The 2,105-nt window shown below is 66.1% G+C and overlaps 1 protein-coding gene across 1 annotated transcript in view; it reads left to right on the forward strand.

Annotated features, from left to right (window-relative positions):
• The first annotated feature begins 1,917 nt into the window (after nt 1–1,917).
• LOC144230265 (mesothelin-like protein) overlaps nt 1,918–2,105 on the forward strand; it is a 6,331-nt gene continuing 6,143 nt past the window's right edge. The window contains exon 1 of the mRNA XM_077762471.1: nt 1,918–2,057. Within this exon, the coding sequence (XP_077618597.1) occupies nt 1,918–2,057 (140 nt within the window). The remainder of the gene's footprint in view (nt 2,058–2,105) is intronic.

Consider the following 2,105-nt stretch of genomic DNA (forward strand, 5'->3'; position numbering starts at 1 on the left):
GGCGGGTGGGGGGGGGGGGAGGCAGCGCCCCCAGCAGTGCGGGAAGGACAGCTGGATTGCTGGGGAGCAGTCCTCAGTCAGCCCCTCTAGCTGTGGTGCCTTAGGCCCTGGGTCAACACGCCTGCTTGGCTGTGAGGCTGGCTCTCTGGGCACGTGCAGCTCTACTCACGGTGCTGATGACATTAGTTTGGTGGCTGAACCAGCGCCATGGGGTTCAAGGCCCCAGTACCCCCCAGGCCCTGCCCCCCTCAGCTGGGGATAAGCTTCCACGGCACCTCCCACTCTGCCTCAGAGGCCCCATCCCGGGCCCCAGAGCACGTGTACCACAGCTCTTTGCCATTGAGAGACGACCTGCCCAGTGCCCTCAGCCTCCCCCCACCTCACAGCACACACGCTTATGGACACACAGGCTCACGGGGCAGAAACTGCCATACGCGTCACTGAACCCATGTGCCAGGTTAGATCCGCGTGTGCCTGATGTCCCTGCATCAGACGTTCCTGTGGCTGTGGCTGCTCCCAGGCATGCGTGTGTGCACAATGACACCACACACAAGACAGATGCAGACACGCACATGTATGAACACACACGTGACCCCCAGGACGCAGACACATTCCCCAGTGGGAAGGGGTGTGCGCTGGGTGGCTGCCAGCTGTGAGCTCAGCCTCTCGCTCCTCTGGGGCTGGAGGGCAGGTGTCTGCTGTGCTCAAGGTCCCCAGGGGTGGACACGGCACCATCACCTGGCACAGCCCTGGTCCCTCCCTACACATCTGCCTGGCAGGCATCGCTGCAGGCGTGGGTGGCCCGGCAGGCAGGGTGCTGGCTGAGGCATGGAGCTGAGCACGGACGCAGGTGCCAGCACCCTGCACCAGCCCCGTGCCCCAGGGCTCGGATGCAGGGGCTGACACACTCGGTGGGCCGGGGTCACTAGCTTCTGGAGTACCTGTCACCTGGCTTACACCCCCTGCACTGGACGGCCACTGCAGGGTACGGGAGCAGCCTCCCTCTACGGCAGATGGTCTTCGAGCCCAGGTGAGAAATGAGGGCTGGGGCAGGGCCACGGCTACCCAGACGTCCAGGGCGCCGGCTGTGAGTCCCTCTGTGTGGCTCTGGGTGGGGAGCTGGGCCCCTCCCAGCTCCAGCTTTGCCCCCTGCATAGGACAGAAGCCCCCTGGGCCCGGCGGAATCTAAAAGCCCAGAAGCGCCAGACACCCTCAGTCAGGGCCTCCATCTGCAGGCAGGGCAGGGCTGCCTGGGGGCGTTGGTGGGGGTCGTGGCCGGAGACAAGGTCTCTGGCTGGGCCCTGGAGAAGAGAGCTTTCTAGGTCACCCAGGTACGGGAACAGGTCGGGGAACCCCCAGAGCCTCAGCCGCCAGCTGGGGGCAGGGACTTACTGGGACCACCCCGCCCTGTGGCTGTCGCAATGTCTGTTTACTGGAGACACCAAGGCCCACAGGCCCCATGAGCCCCGACCTGCGATAAGGAAGGCCCAGGGCTGGGCCCGCCCCCCCCCACCGCTCCCTTTGGCTCCACGGAAGTATTGTTTGTGGGGTTGTTACCCTTCCCAAAGACATAGAGACGCAGCTTCCCTGCGTGACCCCGGACCGCACCGCCCCTCTGCCCGTGCCGAGGACAGGGTGGCGATGGGTGGGCCTCTTCCCTCCTCTCTCCTCCCCAGCTTGTCCCGGACCCACCGCCCGTGACCCCACGCCTTCCTGCACAGCCATGGGCCCACGAACAGGTGAGACTGCCCCCCTCACAAAGGGGCACCGTGGACCCGCGGGGGCGGTTCCCACGGCCAGGCCCCCCTCAGGTGGCAGGACCTTCTGTGGGCCTAGGGGCACAGGGAGCCCTGGGCAGACCCTTGAGGGGTGCCCCCGCCAGGCAGGTCCGGCCATGCTGGGGGCTATCAGCTGCTCATGGCCTGTTCTGTTCCAGGTGCCCAGGTGAGCCCAGGCCTCGCCCTCCTCACGTGGCTCACTGCCCACTGCTCTTGTCCTCAGGCCCAGGGCTTCTCCCAGGAAGGGCTGGGTGCCAGCAGGGCTGACCTGTGGGCCAGGTGAGTGCCAGCCCTTCCTGCACTTCCAACCTACAGGTCATGTCCTGA

Source organism: Crocuta crocuta, unplaced genomic scaffold (assembly GCF_008692635.1).
Source record: "Crocuta crocuta isolate KB4526 unplaced genomic scaffold, BGI_CrCroc_1.0 scaffold234, whole genome shotgun sequence".
Taxonomy (NCBI): Eukaryota; Metazoa; Chordata; class Mammalia; order Carnivora; family Hyaenidae; genus Crocuta; species Crocuta crocuta.